The sequence below is a fragment of the Callospermophilus lateralis genome, chromosome 6 (genome assembly GCF_048772815.1).
Source record: "Callospermophilus lateralis isolate mCalLat2 chromosome 6, mCalLat2.hap1, whole genome shotgun sequence".
Taxonomy (NCBI): domain Eukaryota; kingdom Metazoa; phylum Chordata; class Mammalia; order Rodentia; family Sciuridae; genus Callospermophilus; species Callospermophilus lateralis.
In genome coordinates this window covers 42,230,030-42,251,009 of record NC_135310.1, presented here as the reverse complement: position 1 = coordinate 42,251,009, position 20,980 = coordinate 42,230,030, and the positions used below count along the sequence as shown (strand labels likewise).

At 31.8% G+C, this 20,980-nt stretch overlaps 1 protein-coding gene across 9 annotated transcripts in view; it reads right to left on the bottom strand.

The window, feature by feature from the left end:
- The window catches only part of Trdn (triadin), a 362,446-nt gene that overhangs the window by 108,300 nt on the left and 233,166 nt on the right, over nt 1–20,980 (bottom strand). For all 9 annotated transcript variants that reach the window (XM_076858293.2, XM_076858296.2, XM_076858294.2 and 6 more), the window contains one exon: nt 12,338–12,385. In XM_076858293.2, coding sequence (XP_076714408.2) covers nt 12,338–12,385 — 48 coding nt within the window. The remainder of the gene's footprint in view (nt 1–12,337; nt 12,386–20,980) is intronic.

The window sequence follows — 20,980 nt, the reverse complement described above, 5'->3', positions numbered from 1 at the left end:
TTTTTTCTTATTTATAAGCCATCTTGTCTATTGTACTTTGCTACAGCAGCCCAAACTAAGACAACCCCCTTCAACACATATGCTCTCCAACCATCATTCCTGATGAGAATGGAACACTTTTTATAATCAAATAATCAATAATGAAACATTATTATCAACCAACATCCATATTTAATATATGGTTTACTTTAGCACTGTATACTTTACAAATTTTGACACATGTACAATGACATACATTCACCATTATAACAACAAACAATAGTTTCACTGCCTTAAAAATACTAAAAATCATGAGTCTTGAATAATTTATCTATTCTTTCACTAATACCATATTCTCCTGATTACTGAACCTTGATAGTAGGTTGTGAAGTGTGGTACTGTCATTCCCCCAACTTTGTTATTCTTCTTCAATATCATATTGGCTTCTCTGAGTCCTCTCCTCTCCTGATACACTTGAGAATCAATTTGTCAGTATCTGCTAGGAAACTTGCTAGTATTTTGATGGAATTACATTGATTTTATAGGTCAATTTAGAAAGAACTTACATTTTTAAAATATTGAGTTTTTTTTCTACCCCTGAATGGGGGATATCTCTTAATTATTTAGTTTCTTTATTATTTATTTCACTACAGTTTTATAGTTTCCTTTATATATACACCTGATATGTATTTTGATTTATACCTAAGTATTTCCTTCCTCTGATACTAATATAAATGGTGTTATGATTTTAATTTAATTTTTTTCCAGTTTTTCATTCATGGCATATTTGGGAGTAAGCATTTTGTATGTTAGCATTATAATATACAAAATACTGCTCTATTTGCTGATATAATGTATATAACCTTGCAATATTCTCTGATTAGTTCCAGGAGGTTTTTCTTGGGGGAATTTTTATGTCATCTTCAAACATGCAGTTTTATTTCTTCCTTCTCAATTTGTATATCTTTGGTTCACTTTCTTGTCTTCCTAATTATCTATAACTTCCAGTGTGATGTTGAACACCTTTTGTGAGAGTAGATCCTTTCCTTATTCCTAATCTGCTATGCTAGGAGGAGGTTTTAATTTCTCAGTGCTGCATATAATGTTAACTATAATGTTTTGTAGATTTTCTTTATAAATTTGAAGTAATTTTTGTTTATTCCAATTTTGCTGAGAGTTTTTAATCAATATTGTGTGTTGGATTTTTGTCAAATGCTTTTATTTCCTATATCTATTGAAATGTTTTTTTTTCTTCATTAGTTTGTTGATTTGTTAGGTCACATTAAATAATTTAAATATTGAACTAGATTTATGCATTTGAAATAAATCCCATTTAGTCATGTATAATTCTTTTTGTACATTGTTGGATCTAATTTACTAATATTTTAGATTTCCATGAAAAAACTCCATTCTAACAGTACTTTAAATTTTTTAAGATTCTATTTTTTATTCATAATATTTATTTATTTGTTTTTTAATATAATATTTTATACATGACAGCAGAATGCATTACAATTCATATTACCCATATAGAACCAAATTTTCATCTCTGGATGTACCCAAAGTATAGTTACACCTTTCATGTCTTTATACATGTACTTTGGATAATAATGTCTGTCTCATTCCACTGTCTTTTCTAACCCCATGCCCTCTCCCTCACACTCTCACTCCTATGGCCTATCTAGAGTTCACCTAAATCCTTCCATGCTCCACCTCTCCAATCCCATTAAGAATCAGCATCCTTATATCAGAGAAAACATTTGGCATTTGATTTTGGCAGATTGGCTAATTTCACTTAGCATTATATTCTCAAACTTCATCCATTTACCTGAAAATGCCATAATTTTATTATTTTATAATGCTAAATAATATTCCATTGTGTATATATACCACATCTTCTTTATCCATTCATCGACTGAAGGGCATCTAGATTGGTTCCTCAGTTCAGCTTTTGTGAATTGTGCTGCTATAAACATTGATGTGGCTGTGTTCCTGTAGTATGCTGTTTTTAAGTTCTTTGGGTATAGACCAAGGAGAGAAATAGCTGGGTCAAATGGTGGTTCCATTTCAAGTTTTCCAAAGTTTTTCCATATTGCTTTTCATATTGGCTGCACCAATTTGCAGTCCCACCAGCAATGTGTGAGTGTGCTTTCCCCCCACATCCTTGCCAACATTTATTGTGGTTTATATTTTTATCATTTTTAAATTTTTAATTTTAATTCGTTATATATGACAACAAAATGCATTACAATTCATACTACACATAGAGAGCACAATTTCTCATATCTCTGTTTGTATACAAAGTAGAGTCACATCCTTCCTTATACATATACTTAGAGTAATGATGATCATCACATTCCACTGTATTTTCTACCTCTATGCACCTTCCCTTCCTCCCCCTCCCTTTTTTTATATGAAAAAATGTTCAACATCTCTAGCAATTAGAGAAATGCAAATCAAAACTACCCAAAGATTTTATCTCACTCCAGTCAGAATGGCAGCTATTAAGAATACGAACAACAATAAGTGTTGGCAAGAATGTGGGGAAAAAGGCACACTCATATATTGCTGGTGGGACTACAAATTGGTGCAGCCAATATGGAAAGCAATATGGAGATTCCTTGCAAAATTTGGGAATGGGACCAGCATTTGACCCAGCTATCCCTCTCCTCGCTCTATACGCAAAGGACATAAAAACAGCATACTACAGGGACACAGCCACATCAATGTTTATAGCAGCACAATTCACAATAGCTGAACTGTGGAACCAATCTAGATGCCCTTCAGTCAATGAATGGATAAAGAGGATGTGGTATATAAACACAACGGAATATTATTCAGAATTAAAAGAGAATAAAATCATGGCATTTGCAGGTAAATGTATGGATCTGGAGAATAGAATGCTAAGTAAAATTAGCCAATCTCAACAAAAGAAATCCTGAATGATTTCTCTGATTTAAGGATGCTGACCAATATGCTGCAGGGGGAAGGGGGGAGGATTAAATGAACTTTACATAGTAATTTAGATTTTTGATGGATATATACACATAAACAAATTTGATGTCTGAGACTTAAAAAGTCTTTAGTTGAAAAAAAAACAACCCAATGCCATTTTTACAAACCAGAACTATTCTAACAGTTCTTACCACTGTGACAAAGTGCCCATTATGTTAAGTCCCTTCTCTTGGAAACAGTGTTTTAAAAAACAGGATAAGCCAGGTAAGGTGGCACATATCTATAATTCTAGTGACTAGGGAGGCTAAGGCAGGAAAATTCAAGTTCAAAGCTAACCTCAGCGACTTAGAGAGGCCCTAAGTAACTTAGCAAGACCCTGTCTCAAAACAAAAAAATATAAAGAACTGCTGATGTGGCTCAGTGGTTAAGTACCCCTGCATTCAATCCCTAATGCTAAAAAATGTTTTTAAATTAAAAATTTAAATAAACAAGGATATATGTTTGTATTTTTAAAAGACAAGCTACGCATGTTCAATAGGTGTTTATTCAGTATCTCTTGTGTAGGGAGAGTTAGAAACCAAAGGGAGTTGCATGAGTTCAATCTCTGTTGGAATGCAACCATACAGACAGGCTGAGTAGAATGATAGAGCCACACACACCAGGCTCTGGGCCAAAGGACGGACAAACTCAATCTGAGAGAAAGCTGACTTCACAGAAGCACTGGCATTTGTGATGGATTTTGAAATGATGCAAAGTTTGTCATCAAAGGAAAATCGAGGGGCTGGGGATGTGGCTCAAGCAGTATCGCGCTCGCCTGGCATGCGTGCGGCCCAGGTTCGATCCTCAGCACCACATACAAACAAAGATGTTGTATCCGCCGATAAAAATAAAATATTAAAAAATTCTCTCTCTCTCTCTCTCTCTCTCTCTCTCTCTCTCTCTCTCTCTCTCTCTCTCTCTCTCTCTCTCCCTCCCTCCCTCCCTCCCTCTTAAAAAAGGAAAATCAAAAAGGCATCCCAAATTTAAGGAAGAACCTCTAAAAACCATGGATTCTGAAAGTTGATGTGGTTAGATCACTGGACAGGGAAATAGAAAAGGCTGGAGAGTCACACTAAGGTTTTGTGGTAAAGGGACCTGTCATATCCTGCTAAGGAATTCAAGTTTATTTCCTTCTAGTTAGAGGGAGTCTTTAACATTCTAAATTCAAAATTCATGCCATTCTGTCAATGAAATTAATGAAGTTTTGATAACAGTGTGTGATTGATACTGAAGAAATGACTGACTATACATAAAAGAGATAGAATCTTTCATTGAATTTTATTACAATGACTTTTTTATATATCATGGATATAATTTCTACAACTTGTGTGCCATTGTTAATTATTTTCATGCTTAAATTCATATTAGAGAAACAATGTGATTCATTTTGACATCCATTAGCATTTTCTGTATCATTTTTGACATTTGACATATCATTATGAACATTTCAGTAAATATTTCCAATTTTCCCATTTCATTTAGTAGATTTATAAAAGATTTTAAAAGATTTTTTATTTTAGAATCTGAATCTGACTTTCTTATTTGTAGTTTTGCACAGACTGTGCTTGCAATTGGAAGACAAATATATTCTTGGGCATTTGGGGCCAAATGGAAATGTCTCAGGCATGGAGGACACAAATGAGAACGTACAATATTAGGGCCAGAAGGTCCTTTGGGGATTGTTTAATAAAATAATGTTACTTTATAAAAGTTGGCTGAGTAAGACTAATAGCCATCCCTCTGTCACAAAACAAATTATTGGTAAGGCTAGACTAAGCCTTGAGTTTTATTTTGAGATAGATCTGTACCTTGCTCAAGTAGGTAAATATTTCAAAATCATCACTGCCTTTCATCAGTTATTTCTTCCTACATAACCAAAATTATTGTTCATTATTATTTTTATTGTCAGGCCTTTAAATTAAAATATGAAACATTTATATGTGTTACCTAATCTCTGTTCTTATATAAAAGTCAAGTAAAACAAAACTCAAACTTTGTGAGGCATAGAGTCATATGATTAAAAGTTGTTTTTTAAATAATATTTTGTCATTCCAAAATTCCAAAGAAAGCACCAAATTTAATTTTGACATTTTAAGAATTACTTTTCAATTAGTGTCTAATATAATTCTACAAAAAATTAGAACAGTAGTAATTAACAAGTTACAAATAATTTTATGAAAATGTTGATAACATTTTCATGTTAATTCCTGAAATTATTTAGAATGTATCATTTAATTTATAATTGAAAGAAGTAGGGGCTGGGGTTGTGGCTCAGTGGTAGAGTGCTTGCCTCATGCATGAGGCCCTGGGTTCGATTCTCAGCACCACATAAATATAAAATGAAGATATTGTATTCACCTAAAACTAAAAAATAAATATTTTTAAAAAAGAAAAAAGTAGCAATATATTTTTATAATTTTAAATTATTTCTGCAATTTAATTATAGAGTATGTCACTTATACTCCATCGATGTATTCAAGTAAATGGCATGGTAACTGATTGCAACAAATTCTTTCCAAGACAGAAAGTTCTTTATAATAATAATAATAATAATAATAATAATAAAATGACTGTATTGAAAAAACAGCCTGTAAATGAGAACAGTTAACACAAAGGAAAAAAAAATCAGAAAACCAACTTTACTCTAACCACTCAGATTTTTAATAATGTACCAGCTTGCAAAATGCTTCTATTAAAGATTCAAAAGGAAAAAAGAGACCCAACCTATACATGGCTCCAGAGTAATAAAGAGGAAATAAATACTAATAAGGAAATAGCAAAATATAATTAGCCTTGGGGTAATGTTCAAAACTCGTACAGAGGTGTTTACTTGTTGTGTTGCACAGTAAGCACTGTGGTGCATCTATGCAGTCTTTTGTACAATCTAATCTAGAATGTCAAAAGAATATGTAAAGCTGATTATTCTCCATGGAGAACAAAATTTTAATTTTTAAGTATATATATCAAATAAATAAAATGTTTTATATGCAAAAATCCTGGTGATGATAATCAAAATTTTATATGAGGGTAAGTAGAATTTGCAGGAGAATTTTCTTTATGAGAATGAAAATGGCCCATTGCAGATTAAAGCATGTTTTAAAGAAACATCGATCTAAGGGTTAGACAGTGATCAAGACTATATTCTTTGTATTGCTTTAAAATTGTAGAAAGTATTAAAGGAATCCAAATCCAAAGTGCATTATCACTAAATTCATAGTTTGCATGACAATTTATTTTTCTTATTTACAATGAGATTTGTCTAGGATTTAGGAAATGGCTTGTGTTTGCATTGTATTAGTTCTACATGAAGGTTGATGAGAGTTAAATCAGGACAGCTTAAGAATTATAGGTGAAGCAAGAGTACATATTATATGTAAAAAGTTTACTTTTAGATACTAAATGATTGATATTTCCACTAAGAAACTACACTGATGAATCAAAGGAAGGAGTAGACTGCAAGCAGACTAGGGAACACATTTCTCCTACAACTGTTGCCTGTTCTGATAATGCAAGGTGGTACGCCTAACTTAGTCCTTTAGTTTCTCCACATGATTGTTAATGAGGTTCTTTGATTATAAGAGTGGTATTCCCATATAAATTACAAGAATGGGGCAGGAAGGATTTTCCTGGGGTAACCTTCTTAGTTTCAGTGTGATTCTCCACAAAATGCACAATTTCTAAGAAAAGAAAGAAAAAAGATGGACATGGAGGCCAAACTGGGCATAGAAGTGTTTTTTTTTTTTTTTTTTTTTTTAAGATAACTGAAAAACAGAATATCTGCATGAAATAAAAGGAGGCATTATGTGTATCTCTCCATGTGTCTGTATGTGTCTATGGTATAACCTGTTTAAAATAGAGTGAATTTTTAACTTGGGAGGGAAAGGCACATAGTAATGCATTTCTATCATCATCACCTTCAAATTTCACCAGCATAATTGGCACAGACTGCCCTTATTCTGGGTTGAAATTCTCTAGGGTTGAATGACAATTCTATCAACTAATATTTAATCATGTGAGTAAAGTGTTACATAACAAAAGGTGGCACTCTGTGGGAAACAAATATGATGTTACTAACTTCCTTTGAGTATGTGTTGTTCTGTTTGGTTAGATAGAAATTAGACCTGTTTACTAAAGGATGCAGGAGTGGGATAAATAGTAAGAAAGAAAGGGCTAAAAAGGGATTTCTCATAATGAAATACAATAATTGCGAGAATAAATTAAAATTATTAAGTAAGAGTAAGAAGTGAAATGTGTTATTGTGAACAAGTGAGATCACGAATTGCCAAAGGTTCTCTTGGAGATATGTAAAATGCACAAACATGGTGTGCTCATTTTCTTGAGTTGAATGTGGACCCTCTTGTCTCTGATGCCCACTCCCTGCCCATTGCACCCCTTCCCCAGCGCCTAGCCTGTTGTGGGCGCTCAATAAATATTAAACAATCCAAGTACAAAAAAATTTCAGAAAGTTTGGAATCACAGAAATCGATAATATTGTTATCATTTAACATTTATTGAGGGTCAACAGCATGATGTAATCAACACGTGCAGATAAGTTACTTTATAATCACATATTAAGCAAATAATTAAATACAATTGTCATTAACTAAGCCTTCAATTTTACTCCAGTAATTTTAATTATAAAATTATTTCTTTTTATAATTGAGACATGAGAAATATAGACATCATTATTCAAATAAATGAGCTTCTCTCAGGGAAAACATAATTCAGATATCATTAACAATAATTTGAAACTCTGGGATAAGTCTATAAAAATTACACATCACAGATTCTGAAAGAACCAGTGTATACACAAAAATAGAAGAATCTGATGAGGATGATAACCAGTATTTGGGTTTTGCCTACTGCTGTGACAATTTAAAATAGTATTACAATTATGTAGGGTACCACTGTTGACAGAAGGCAGAGAGAGAACCCTTCAGGTGGACACATATTAAGTTGTTTCTAAGTTTTGAAATACTTTTTAAAGGCAAAATTGAATCACTATTACAGAAAATGAACTTTGATAACATTTATGATCCACGCTTTCCTATTTTACCCTTAATAAAATGATGAATAATTGTGTTAAAATTTATTCATGATGGTTAATAAGCAATCAAATTATATGTAATTTTTAAAAAAACTATTTTGTCATGTTTTTATAGTTAACTAAGTTTTAAAGTGATTTTTAATTGTTAAGGGGGTGGAAAATTATACTTAATATTTCTGTAATAATCTTTTCAACTTAATTTAAGATAATGAAGTATCCATAAGACTTAAAGTTTATCAAATGTGATTTTTCTTAGCATTTGAATCTTAGAATCTTATAAATGACTTTTAAATCAGCCTATTTCTAAAAAGAAAGACTACCCTTTATATTTTGATGTAAGAAGCACAGCACATTATTTAAAAATTCTTTGAATAATTTTTGGTTTTTATACTTGGAACAGGTATTAGAGAGAGCCTCATTAGGATTCCTAATTATAAAAAATTTAAAAATGTAGAATAAAGCCTAACTTTTCTGAATTGAGGCAAATATATTGGCCTAATTAGATACCTGATCAACGTTTTATCCCATTTTAGTTTTTTAAAATAAATTCACAATTGTTATAATTACTAAAATTTAATTTTTCTCTATCCTTGTCAAATGCTGTTGACACAAAATTTTAAGACTATCAGCTGTTTAATATAATAAATTAACAAAGTAATTACTTAATTACTAATTTTTCTTCTACTTTTTCCACTGTAAAATGGAGTAAAGTGAGAATCATTTACATTCCAATTTCTGAAATATTTGGGCCTCTTTACTGAAATTATAATCTTGACTTACTGAAAATATTCTGTTACACAATTTTTTAGGAACAGTTTGTTGAATTCTAGATCATCTAATATTTTTTTCTCAATAATCTCCTTATTTTGTATTTGACAACCACATACATTTATTGATCTTCTGTATGCAGACACTGGTATGGGCTCTTGGACGGATTCTATAAGAAGACTTGAGTAATGTCAAACACAGGAGTGAATGAAAGAATAAAGAAAAATGATTTGCCAGTGAATTAATTCATAACATTTTTTTAAGCTTTTCACTGCTAAACTCAAGTCAGTTTGCAAGAAGGATGTTAAAACTGGGAATTCCACAACTCCAATTCAGACCTTTGAAGGTAATGTCTTATACAGTCTCCTTTTAAACCTCATAATGTTTATTTAGAGTGGCTGTTTGCCTCCCTCCCAGCTAGCATTAAGTAAATCTTAACAAATATTTTCTTCTGACAAACAGATTGAGAGAGAGAGAGAGAGAGAGAGAGACTGAATAAAGGAAAGGAATATGCGGATTAGGAGAGCAGATCAATTGTGAAAAGGAACACCAATGAAGAAAATGTACACCTACATATTTGAAATCAAATATCAGCAAATGAGCAGTTTGCAATAATGAGTTATTGCATTAATGAAATAAAATCTTTCAAGATATAATATACAAATGTATAAGCATGAATCCTCATAGAGTAGCACATGCAGTAATTTATTTTTTGGCTTTGACATTCCTTGATTCTCCCTATAAGGATAGGAACTTTTTACTGTATAAGCACAGTAGAGAAGTATTCTGCTTTACCTAGGTAATTGATTTATAAACCAGGAGGAAGATTAATGCTGTGTGTTTATGCACACACCTTCAAAGTAAAGGAGTCTACAAAATATTTCTTTTTTTTTCTTTTGGTACCAAAGATTGAATTCAGGGGCACTTAACCACTAAGCCACATCCCCAACCCTATTTTCTATTTTGTTTAGAGACAAGGTCTCACTGAGTTGCTTAATGTCTTGTTTTTGTTGAGGCTGGCTTTGAACTCATGATCCTCCTACCTCAGCCTCTTAAGCTGCTGGAATTATAGGTATGTGCCACCATGCCCGGCTATAAAGTACTGCTTATTACTCCAAACTGCAATGTCCCAATTCAAGATCTTCATAAGAAAAATAATTGAATATCATATAATTCATCACGGACTACAGGAAAAAAAAAACAGTTTTTTTTTTTTTTTTGGTGTTCTGCAGAACATTGACTAAATTTCTATTTCTTACATGTTATGAGGTCCCATCAGATAATCATATTAACATAAAATCTATTTCACCTTTTCTAATATGGATTTCCCATAAGTAAAGTCTACCTTAATGTTTCCAAAGTATAACTGTAATGCAAACTAAATCCAGATGTTCAATCTATATCACAAAGTGCTTTAGAACCTTGATGAGTACAAATATCACAATGTGTTTCTAATAAAGTCCACAAGTTCAAGCTTAAATGAATACTTAATTGCATTTTAAGGCACTATGAACTAGTTGTATATTTTTATATTTCTAACGATTACTAAAAACTAGATAAAAAAAGGTACATCAATTCTTAAAGTATTATCTTATGAATGCTATGGTGAAATTTCAAGAATACAGTTATTTCTAATTTATTCTCACACAAACTCCCTGCTTTATGAAATTCTGAAATATCTATTTTCATAATAATTATTAGTCATAGATATATAATCACAAAACAGGCAACATATCAAAATACACTATTTCCTGTTACTGTTAGAGTTGATAAATATGAGGCCACTGCCATACAATATTTAAAGCTGATTTACTATGTCAATATAAAAAAATCCAGTGAAAGAAGTTCTATTTTTTTTTCACACAAATAAAAGGCCTAAGTTATCATAAGGCAAAAGACATTTAAATTCAAAATTATAAAATAATACGAAAAGGAGAAAGTTCTCATGTCATAGAGTCAATTTCAGTTTCTGGCCACTTTTGAAAACATTATAGAATCAATGAAACTGATGCTAATGGGCAAGTGAGAAGAAATAAACAACAGGTGGTCAAATCAGTTATCTGTTAGGTACATTATTATTCATGAGAGTGTTTTATATTCTGGTCAATTTTTTCTTAACATGCTGTGAATATAAATGCAATCTATGAGCACCATGAACAATCACCACTACACCAGAGGGAAACAAAACTATGAAGCTCAGTGGGGTCAAAGTGGCTTGAAAATTCTCTCACCTGTACTGAAATGGATTTCATAAGAGAAAAACACCTAAAAAGTACTATACTAACATTTAGATTTTTAACACATATGTGTTCTTGTTTGAACTATACACTATCTTGTCAGATATGCAGGTCAGATGTAATTATCTTCAATTGTTAAAGAAATTTAGGATCAGAAACTTGCACAAGTGAACAGGCTGAAATTGGGACTAGTGCTTCTACTTTACATTTTGGAGACTAAAGTATTTATTTCGTTTTAAAAAGGAGTTTACAGAAATATGCCGTGGAATTCTAATATGTCAGGTGGTACCCAGAAGCCCAAATAAATTGAAAAATTTTATTAATAAAATTTTAATGTTATCATATTTTGAACAGCCCAAGGAGATAAATCTTTAACCAATCTTTTCACTTAACTGAATCCTTAATCTCAGTTCACTAATCTGAAATGTGAGGAATGCAATGAGTTTCTTGATAGACATGTATCAAAAATTCTAAATTTCTGATATTAAGAGATTAGACACTTTATTCCATCTCAACTATGAAAGTAAGAATTATTTTGACTTTTGAAAAATTATTGTCAGCTCAAATTTTGTTTAATAAATAATAAATATAATAATATCATGTAAAAAGTAGAAGGGGGCAGCAATTAAAATTATTGGTACACTTTGAGCTTTAAGAGGAGGTACAGTATCAGTGTAAATGTCTCTAGTCTGGTGTACTACAGAGATTGTCTTTCCCGAACTATACATCTAGTTATAATACAACTACATTAAAATATGCAGAACTATTTAATGACGTTTTTGATTTGTAGCTGAAATTTCAGACCTGGGAAACACCATTTGCTGAAGTCATCATATATATCTGAATAGCTTTCATTTGCTGTTGTTTATCTCCTGTATTTTAATTTTTACATATTATTTTCCAAGCAATGTAAAATCTTTTTCTTGTTTGTAAACAGGATGATGTCATCTTTATTCTTCAAACTATGATCAGCAATGTGGTATTACTGCAACCAAAAATCAAACAAGTACTTCTACCAATTGCTCCAGTTCATTTCCTTAATCTCAGCAATCTTGAGCATTTCTGCTGATGAAATTAAGCACTCTGTGGAGTTTCCCTGGTCTGAATTTATACTCAAAGTTTTATTCACAAAAGAAAGACAAACCCAGCTTGCCACCTCACATTCTCCCTGGCACAGAAAAACATGCAAGGACAGTGACATGGAGCATAGATTTAAAGGTATTGTCTTCCGCCTGTCTGAATCCAGGGCTCTCCTCCACATGTTGTTGTCTTTCTAAAGAAGATAATGTCAACCTCCTTCATTTTTTTTTACCTTGCTCCACTGTCTTGGTTGTTTTTTCTTCTTTCTTTCCAGGTACAGCTGCAACATAAAGATAAGGTTTAAATAAGAGATCCAGTCAAAAATGCTGCTTCTGCTTAAAACACCATTTCAGAACTCACTCAATACTGAATATTTATTCTACACAAGGTATTTTTTAATTCTTTTTAAACATTTCTCATCTTTCCATAATGCAACAGAAACCTATTATAAATCTAATAAGGCAATAAGCCTTTCCCATCTTCTATTTTTTTTCACACTCTTTTCTACTTTATTCTTTTATACTCTGCTTTGATAAGCAAGCTCTATAAAGAATTCCACTTGACAGGACTATGATTAATGGACTTACATTCCAGGTTATTGCTAGAGTCACTTAGTGTCTGGCAAATGTCAACTAGATGCTCCTTTAAATTTAAGCTTAATGTGGCTTAATCAACTGAAAGGAAATGTAGTCATGCTTGAGATTCATCCAAATATTAAATGAACCCATCCCAAATCACTAGTAACCAAAAGAGAAATAATGGCATCATTTAAGTGCTATGTCCATAGAATTATGCTTTCTCTAGGATTTATTGCTCTTACTTGAGGATTCACTGTTTATTTCTTTAGACATCAAAACAGTAGAAATTACTTGCACAAAATCAGTGCAGATCCTTAAAATAATTGATTCAAGTACAAATCTTCAGAGGATACCAGCAACCATTCAACCATTTCATGAAGGATTAAAGAGGAACTGAATATTGCCATCACATCCAAGCATCAACCCACAGAGAGTTACAAAAGGGGGAAATTCAATTTTAAAATAAATAAATGTGGCTATCACCAGCTTAACTCACTGATAATACTTAGAATAACTTATACATAGGGAGATTTCAGTGATCCTGTGCTTCTGGATGAGATGCCCTACAGTGTACACAATAGCACCTCTGCAGTGTTCTTACCAAAACTACTAACTGGAATTCAGTTAGCTCAATCAATGCAGATGTAGAGAACATTTCAAACAATATTCTGAATAAACAATCAACCAATCAAAAATGTCTACAAGATGACTGGCCCTGATCTTTTAGAGTCAATGTTGAGGGGAAAGAAAGAAGAAAGGAGGGGGAAAGAGTGATAATAGGAAGGAAAGGAAAGAAAGAAGAAAAGAAGATCATTAGGAATAAGAAAGTGGTGGGCTATTTCACCTTAGAATATACTGGCTTCAAAAAAAGACAACAGATAAACTAATAATTTGATATGTGCTGATTGGAAATATTTCAATGAGAGAAACTCATTTTGTTTGTTATCCAGGACATGATCCACATGACATTGAAGTAAAGAAAGAGTTAAATTAAAAAGCAAATAAATATTTATGGGCCTCATAAACCCTACCTGCAAGGAAACCTTATCAAAAAGGAAGTCATTACAAGGTAAATTCCAATGAGTGCCTCGATTTTGCTGTTTTTGTTAAATCAAGGTCAATGTTAGGCTAGGACAGTGGGAGGGAGACAGCAACTTGGCTTTGATCTTGATGATCCTAGGAGGAAGAATTCCAGGAAATTATTTAGAACCCAAAAGAATTGTGTGATATAGACAATTATCAAATTCCTTAAGAACAAACACAATTATGGTTTCTCTAAGGGATTGTGTGTCCTAGAAGAAGGACCAAGGCTTGACATTGCAGTTTTGTCAGTGAATTGCTACATAAATGAATGCACATTATTTAACCCTGAGCTTTAATCTTTAAGTGAAAAGTACATTTAATGCTCTTGGTGTTGTTTTGAGATATAGGTGGAAGAAGTTTTAAGAAATCAGCTGTGCAACCACCAATCAGTAACTAGAACATGCTATTCCATTTATCACTGCCTTAAACACAATCATCCCTCTTTTACAGGCAAACTCCTATTCATTCTCCCCAATCAAAATTTAGAGATGGGACACGTTTTTAAGCAAATTAAATTTGGAAAATAAGCAAAGAAAACTGTAGGAAAAAATCAATTAAAACTGGAAAGGGATGAGTTAGACACAGCTAAAAAGCACGTAGGAAGCTAGAATTACCATTGGGAAGAAATTCCAAGAGAGACAAAAATGGGAAATACACAGGAAGTAACAAATTGAAACAATAGAATTATTTTTAATGTAAAGTTAATTGAATGTTTTAAAATAAAGAATGAACACAAGGAAGAAAAACGATATTTGAAGAGGAAATGGTTAAACATCTCTAGAATTATAGACACTAAGTATAAGATTCTGGAAGCACAGGTAATTCTAAATATGGAAATACTGAAGTGTTTCATATTTTTCCCTCATATTGCAACGAAAAAATAAATAAAAACAATTTTCTTTTAAAGGACACAATTTCTAATATTGGTCCTTTGAAAAATTTTAGTCTTTTAAGTAACTATGAAGTAGTATCAAATTGTGGATTTAATTTGAACTTTCTTGCTATGTAATTTTGCTGTGGGCTTTTCATATGCTTATGGTAGATCTATCAATTTTACATATGCTTCTCATAAAGGATGGAATTTAGGTTTTTTTTTAATTTTGCTGTCTATCTTGCATTCTTTGATTTTCATTTTTATTTGATTTTTTTTCTTTTTTTCTTGTTCAAGACAATGCAATGATCTTGACATACCATACATTTGATTCAAATAGGGTATGAATTCTCATTTTTCCATGTGTACAGATTGCAGGATCACATTGGTTATACATCCATGTGTATACATACAGCAATCCTAGTGTTAGTTGTATTCTGCTGTATTCTGACTTTTATTTTTTATGCTTGATTTTTATTTCATTAGCTTCTGATAGTTTATTTTTGATTTCTCTGTCATCTATTTTTGGAGGGTTTACTTTTTATATTTAAGAAAAAATCGTGGCTTCTGAGATATTTGATTTCAGCAAGTTTTGTTTTGTTTTTGATTTTTGGTCATTGTTGTTTTATTTTTGTGCTGAGGACTGAACTCATGGTCTCATGCATGTGAAGGAAGTATTCTATTATTGAGTTATACCTACAGCCCTGCCTTTCTTGTTTTTTAATGAAAATTATAAAAGAGTATAAATTCCCTCTCCACAGTTTAGCTGTTTTAATGTTGTGTTTTCATCACATTATTAGTTTATCATGTTTCCAAAATTTCACAGTTTTTTTTTCCCTTTGACCCATGGGATACTTAGAAATGTGCTGTTTGCATTTATTACAGCACCTAGCATTGCTCCTGACATAGGAAACATTAAATATGGATTTGTTTAATGACAAAGTATATTAGTTTAAAAAATGAGATGTATTGATATATATTCTGAGTGAAGAGAGAAGAGGGATAAGTTGTGTGTGAGTGGTTTTCTCTGAAAAGGAACAATTTTGAAGTTTCCAACTGATGTGAAGAAGCACACAGACCCAGGCAAGCCTAGATATTCCTCAAGAAAAGTGAACATGCTGCGCATGAGATGGAGATAGTTTAAAAATAGAGGCTGGGCCCTGCAGAAAGCCTGGGCCAAAAAAAAACTACATTAGACTTTTTATGGATGCTGTAAGAGCAAGAAAGACGTGTGGTATATTAGTGTCTTCTGTGAATGTTTCCCTTCAGATCAGTGCAGAAATAAAATGCTGACAATTCATAATCAATCATAACAGAGTTGCATGGGTACACATGGGTGTGCATTCTTATGCAAATTTACTTATTCAGAATACCTATTATAAATGTGTAGAATAATATAAATACATGCATATATATTTAATTATTATTTCATTTTAATCATTTGAAGACTGACTCTCAGAAAACAGTTGAAAGTTATTTAACCATAAAGACCAAATTTTCTTTTCAGTGATGGATTAATAATTCCTAGCATTCCTATTAAATAGAGACACTATGTTCCTAAAGCATTATTTTTGTTACTTAGAAAAGGTCACTGAAAATGCTGATTATCTGTTCAGAAAAGATGACATTTTGCATTAAATGTTGATTCTTTCATTCATGGTTCTAATGTAAAATTCATGAAGCCTAATTCTATGGAGAATAAACTTTGGGAATAAACAGCTCATCTAAGTGAGTGAATTTTTTAATGGCCTGGAAACAAAAGAAGATCTTAATCAATTTCTCTTTCTATACTACAGGATACCTGAAACCTCCTTTGCTGTTGTGAGAAGAAATGTATGTATTTTTTGGTCTTCATTTGAAGGGGTTTATTTTAGGTAGGAGAGAAAAGAAGGAAGGAAGAGAAGAGAAAGAAAGAGGGAGAGCGAGGTCAGTTTATATTGCACTACTTCAGAGAGACAACTAACTTAAAGGAAAAAAGGTACCACAACTTCCATCCATAAACTGTGATACATGGATTAGGGCTAGGCCTGACCTTAGGGTGATGGAAAAGTTGGTTTTCTGGAGTTCCAGGCATTTTTTTCTTTATTTCTGTCCAGAATTTTCCTTAGAAATGCAAATCCCTCATAGCATTTGAATCTCTCCTTTCTTGCCCTGCCTCACCCATGAGGACTGTCATATGCTCATTAGCTGAAATGTCCTCATGTGACACTTATATATTACTTCCTGGAGTAGGCCTATAGCTTTAGATGAAGGAGCCACTATTTCTAAGGATATAAGAAAGAATATTATTTATCAAAGTTTCATTCAGATTTTAAATGTAATATTTAGAAATGTCAATGATGGAAACAATGGAATAAATCACTAATTATAAAAGAAAGGTATTGCATCAATCCTTTTTCTGGAAGGGAGGTTCTTTTCATCAAATCTCAGATTATGAGAACTATACAATGTGTTCGTGAGGCCATCTTTCCTATTACTTCCTAAATCTTACATCTTGTATATTTGGAAATATGAGCAAATATGAGTATTATTGTAACATACAAAACAGGGCATGTCTGAAAGATAAATTTGGAAAAGGATATAGAAATCAGATATTGGGAGATTCTATTTGCATTTTAATAAATTGAACTTATGGGAAACTGGAGAGAGGAAATTATTAAATAAAGAGTGGTTTATTCAGTATTATGGCTTGGATAATTTACTATGGCTTTGGGGGTTCTTCTGGCATAATTATTAAGATGTGGGGGCCGTAGTGAGGTCATTATAATGATTCAGGTACAAGATAATCAATGCTGGACTTGAGATGTAGTAACGATTAAAAGTATGAGAAAATACATTCAAGAACTCTTTAGGAATAAACTCAGCAGAACTTTGAGATTCTTTGAATAAACAGGCGGTGAGAAGATAGAGGAAAGATCATACCTAGATTTCTAGTGAGGTGAAGGATAGAAAACAGAAAGCAACTCAGGAAAAAGGATTGAGGAGTTTAGGTTAAGACAGGTTGAATTTGAAGGTGTTTATTGGGAAGTTGAACATGTAAGCCTGTAATTCATCATGAAGTTCTGAAGTGGTCACAGGATTGGGATCTTCAAGATAAAGGACAGAATCTTAATCTTGACAGCATATCATATATATGTATATATTTATCACAAGAAGAGGGTAAAGAATAAGCTCAGAGTTGTTATGGAATCTGAGGTACACCAACAAAAATGGGAATCAAAGTAAATAAATACAAAGAAGTTACAAAAACCTCATCATTATACAAAATACATGTATGAAGATGTGAATTTGGTGTCAACATATCTTATATACAAACAGAGATATGATAAATTGTGGTATAAAGGTGTATTAAGAATTGTAATGCAAAAAAAATAATAAGAGAGCTCATGTATAATGGAATAATTTGGTGTGAACATACTTTATATACAGATTAACAAAAAATTGTGCTGTGAATGGATAATTATGATTGTAATATACTCCACTATTGTCATGTATGTAAGAAATAATTTTTTTAAAAAAAGAAAACATGGGGAGAACAAGAACATCATGTTGTAATACAAAACCAACATCAGAAAGAAAAGTTGGTAAAAGCCATGGAGAAATCTAGCTTTGTAAGGACTGGAATAGTCCAAAGTTCATCAAGGAAAATGCCATCAGTATTAGCCAGAGCATCAGTGGCATGGAAGGGCAGTAGCCTCATCTTAAGACTTGAGACTTCCTCATACAAATCCTGCAAATTCTTACCACCTAGCATTTCTCTGTTACCAAAGTCCAAGACATCTTTACAACCCCTTGTCACACTATCATTTTGTAAGATTTACCTATATGCCACTTTGTCACTTTTAATATTCCTCAGGTCAGACTAATTTTTAAACTTCTATGTCACATTTTTAAAATTTATCTTGCTACCTCAAGCTTTAATCCTTGAGCAACAGTTATATAGAAAACTTCCAACTGATAGTAAAAATTGGAGCCAACTTAATGACTTAATATTTTTCTTTTCCCAGTATGTTCAATTGCTCAAGAAAAATATTATTTAATTCATATTTTTTGATTTTCCACATAGTATATAATCATAAATATATGTTAAATGAAAGTGAAAATAATAGAAAATTGCAAAGTGTAGAACAAATACAATAATAGCATATTGATAATTAGGTCCTATGTATCTCCAAAAAAAATAGTCTATACTTTTTAAAAATAGGTTTAAGATGAAACAATTTATATAATTGTTTAAAATTTTTAAACAACTGCAAAATCAGTAATTCCGCTTATTGCTGCACACAGTTTTTAGTTCAAGCTGTAACTTAGTAGAATAATTTTCCAACTTTCTTAGTAACAAAAATAAAACTCTGAAATTACTTTCATATTCTGATTACTTGTAAAAGACTAGAAAATGGATATTCAGTAAGGCACATTAAGTGTTTTTGATTTGGGAGCTGGATACTAAATTCATGATGAAAGCAATACATATTTTCATGGGTAGCTCACAGTGCAGGTACAGGGAATATACATACTAGCTCACCAAGGAGGACAGTTTCCTTTAGCTCTTGCTTGTAACTTGTCAAAATGACAAAGCCCTGTCTGAGTTTCAAAACATTTATGATAAGAAATGTTTGTTTCTGTTCATGTTATACTTAGGCAAACTATGAACAACCATATTTAAATTTAGAATTAAGGCATGGTATTTAAGCTTAACTAGAGGAAATATAATTGGTTCCAATGATTTGTGTTATAAACAGATTATTTTTCCCTTTAAATCTAGCAAGCAGTTCTTCTTAACCTCAACCAAAATATTTGGCCACACTTCAAACTCAGGAACTATTCTCTTCAAAGACCCTGGTGATTTCAGTAGTTGATTGTTCAATTTCAATTCTGTCTCTCAATTCACTCCAATTTGACATGATTGAACTTCAAACAATCTGTGCTTGTATTAATACCTAAACACTCAGACTGAAAGTTATTCACACTGTACTGAAGCAGCTACTTTGAAGCAGTTCAATCTTTGTTTTTTAACTCTATGTCTTGATCATCTTCCACAATCAGTGATTTCCTAAGTCTCAGTATCTGAAATCTAATTCCCAAAGAAAACCACCTACTGTTGTTTGAACCTCCATTAGGTCTTACCCTTGACCATAAATTTTGAACATAATTTGGCCCTATTTTTGTTCTCACTCTCAACATATATATCAATGCCAAAGCCTTATATCACTATTAGGGCTGTGTGCCCTTCTATCCTGCCTAGATTAATGACTTTTTCTGACTCCATATTATGACCCTTTGCCTTTCCATAATACCATGGCATTTCCCATTCTAAAGTAACCAGCTTTTACTCACATTCTACTTAATTGAGCAAGGTTAATTTCAGAATATAACACCACAAAAGAAAATATATTAATATGGATTTCTAATAAATGCATGACTCTACACTTAGAGTAAAATGCTGTCAATGAATCATGTGCTGAGATCATTGACATCACACTTATTAGATTATTAGGAAATTAAATGATTATAAAACCGGCCTTATTCCTGCCTACTGTATAGTCAGAATAATAGAGCTGTATGGGAAAAAGAACACCCATTAATTTTAATAGTTCAATTGCTTATAATTATCACCTCACAATATAGTTTATATTTACCTTCAGAATACTTTATTTAATTTTTGTTGCCTTATCTTAGACAAATATGTATGAATTTATATATCCATTGATATTTAAATAAATTGATATTCATAATACATGAATTAAATACATAATATATTTAAACATTAAAGGATAATACATGAATTAAATACATAATATATTTAAACATTAAAAGATAATACATGAATTAAATACATAATATATTTAAACATTAAAGGATATATAAATTTAAGTAAATGCTTACATTCATGTAATGCTTTACATTTAGATACATAATCTGAGTTTGAACATACAGATAAGTGTCATATATATTTTATAGATTTCTACAGTTCTGATACATGGTCTCTATTTTATTCTTTTTCCTGTACTAGAGATTGAACCCAGGTATACCATACCACTGAGATACATTCCCAACCATATATATATATATATATATTTTTTTTTTTTTTGGTATTGAGTGCTTAGCCACTGAGCAATATCCCCAGCCCTTATTTATTTATTTATTTATTTATTTATTTATTTATTTATTTGTTTTGAAACAGGGTCTCATTAAGCTGCTTAGGATCTTACTAAATTGTTGAGACTGGCTTTGAACTTGAGATCCGTATGCCTCAGCCTCCCAAGTCTTTGAGATTATAGGCATGTGCTATCATGCCTAGCCATCCCCAACACTTTTTAGAGTTTTATTTTGAAGTATGTCT